Source organism: Perca fluviatilis, chromosome 18, assembly GCF_010015445.1.
Source record: "Perca fluviatilis chromosome 18, GENO_Pfluv_1.0, whole genome shotgun sequence".
Taxonomy (NCBI): domain Eukaryota; kingdom Metazoa; phylum Chordata; class Actinopteri; order Perciformes; family Percidae; genus Perca; species Perca fluviatilis.
The window spans coordinates 33,858,171-33,860,670 of NC_053129.1; the positions used below are offsets into that span (position 1 = coordinate 33,858,171).

Consider the following 2,500-nt stretch of genomic DNA (forward strand, 5'->3'; position numbering starts at 1 on the left):
GTAACTAAGTACATAAACTCCAGCTGCAATGTAACTAAGTACATCAACTTTAGCTCCAGCTGCAATGTAACTAAGTACATCAACTTTAGCTGGAATGTAACTAAGTACATACTCCACCGTTTGGAATGTAACTAAGTACATCAACTCCAGCTGCAATGTAACTAAGTACATCAACTCCAGCTGGAATGTAACTAAGTACATCAACTCCAGCTGGAATGTAACTAAGTACATCAACTCCAGCTGGAATGTATCTAAGTAGGGTTGATAACGTCTTGTTATCCTGCAGAATATGGATATTTTGAATAAAGTAAAGGGTCTGTTCGTCCCTAGTCGTGCTCAGTGAGTTCTCACACAGGTTGGTGCTCCGGTAAAAGCAGTGGAGAGTTTATAACGTGAGCGGTTAGGTTAGGTTAGGTTAGCGTGCTGCTGCTGCTGCTCTGCTGATGCTCTGCTGCCTCCAGGGCCTTCTGGCAGCTCAGACCGGGAAAGGAGTGGAACATCTGTTCCAGATGTTGATGATGGTTGTTACCGGCTGCCGGGAACAACAGGCATTAGCTTCCCGCTAACGATAGAGCCAGACGTGTTTGTTTCAAATTTAAATTCTGTTGTACTGTGGTTGTGTTTATTTGTTGCTGTTTGGTATATATTTTTGTTACTGCTGGCTGTAATCCAAATTGCCCCTTGGGGATAATAAAGTGACCTTGAACCTTGAGACGAGGCTGCAGAGAGTGACATCACCAGCCAAATGTTGAAAATAAATACATAAAACATACTTTTTGATGGTTTTTAAAATCACAAATATTGATTTTAAAAGGATTTTATTAATTTGAAAATGGTTCCCCAGAGTGTGTGATCAGAACTCAGTCCAACGGTCTGTTACACAGAAAAGAATAATTAATAATGCTAATAACTCTGTGTGTGACTGTGTTTGTGTGTGTGTGTGTGTGTGTGTGTGTGTGTGTGTGTGTGTGTGTACAGATCCAGCAGTGGGACCAGAACCTGGAGAAACTGAACCTGGATCTGTTCCGTGTGCGCTGCTATCTGTCCAGCCTGCAGGGCGGCGAGCTGCCCAACCCCAAGAGCCTGCTCGCCGCCGCCAGCCGGCCCTCCAAGAGCATGCTGGGACGCCTGGGCGTCTTCTCCGTGTCCTCCTTCCATGCTCTGGTAAAAAGCGCTGCTGCCAGTGCGTGCGTGTGCGCGCGTGCGTGTGCGTGCGTGTGTGTGTGTGTGTGTGTGTGTGTGTGTAAAATAACAGTGTTGTCTAGAAACTAGAGGCCAGCCCCCGCCCAGGGGAGGATAAAAGCTTGAGGGAGAGAACAGATCAGAGCTCATAATTCAGAGGACAACTTGTTGGACCAGCTCTGACTTAAATGTCTGTTGCTAGGGAAACTTAGACTCTGTTTTTTTTAACCCACAGCTGTGTTTTAACTTAAATGCTGGACTAAACTTTGCTTAACTGACCTCTTCGTCTCAGATTGATCCTTGTGTTCTAGTAAACTTAAGTCTGATGTAAGAAGGCCTTACTTTAGACATAACGGCGAGCGTCTCATGTTGGACGTGTGGCGTCTCCGCAGGTGTGCAGCAGAGACGAGGGAACGCTACGGCGACGCAGCCACTCTCTGTCGGGAGGAAGCAGCCGGAGGCGGGGCCTGCCGTCCTCTCTGAGGGCGCTGGACGCACCCAAGAGACGCAGCAGGGACGCCAGACACTCCACGGCCCAGGTAATACACCGCACCCACCACGGCCCAGGTAGTACACCACACCCACCACGGCCCAGGTAGTACACCGCACACACCATGGCCCAGGTAGTACACAGCACCCACCACGGCCCAGGTAGTACACCGCACCCACCACGGCCCAGGTAGTACACAGCACCCACCACGGCCCAGGTAGTACACAGCACCCACCACGGCCCAGGTAGTACACCGCACCCACCACGGCCCAGGTAGTACACAGCACCCACCACGGCCCAGGTAGTACACCGCACCCACCACGGCTCAGGTAGTACACAGCACCCACCACGGCCCAGGTAGTACACCGCACCCACCACGGCTCAGGTACTACACCGCACCCAAAGGGTAGGATAGGCTATGATATATAAAGGGTAGGATAGGCTACAATATATAAAGGGTAGGATAGGCTACGATATATAAAGGGTAGGATAGGCTACGATATATAAAGGGTAGGATAGGCTACGATATATAAAGGGTAGGATAGGCTACTATTTATAACGTGGGTAGGATAGCTACTATATAAAGGGCAGAATAGGCTACGATATATAAGCGGGATAGGTATGTATATAAAGGGTGGATAGGCTACTATATATAAAGGGGTGGGATAGGCTACGATATATAAAGGGTAGGATAGCTACGATATATAAAGGGTGGGATAGCCACATATAAAGGGGGTAGGATAGGCTACTATATATAAAGGGTAGGTGAATATATAAAGGGGGATAGGCTACGATATATAAAGGGTAGGATAGGCTATGATATATAAA

General features: G+C 48.2%; 1 protein-coding gene across 1 annotated transcript in view; it reads left to right on the plus strand.

Annotated features, from left to right (window-relative positions):
- The first annotated feature begins 981 nt into the window (after positions 1-981).
- LOC120546766 (T-lymphoma invasion and metastasis-inducing protein 2-like) overlaps positions 982-2,500 on the plus strand; it is a 141,385-nt gene continuing 139,866 nt past the window's right edge. Inside the window, exons 1-2 of the mRNA XM_039781945.1 lie at positions 982-1,164; positions 1,575-1,721. Coding sequence (XP_039637879.1) covers positions 1,117-1,164; positions 1,575-1,721 — 195 coding nt within the window. The 5' untranslated portion in view covers positions 982-1,116. The remainder of the gene's footprint in view (positions 1,165-1,574; positions 1,722-2,500) is intronic.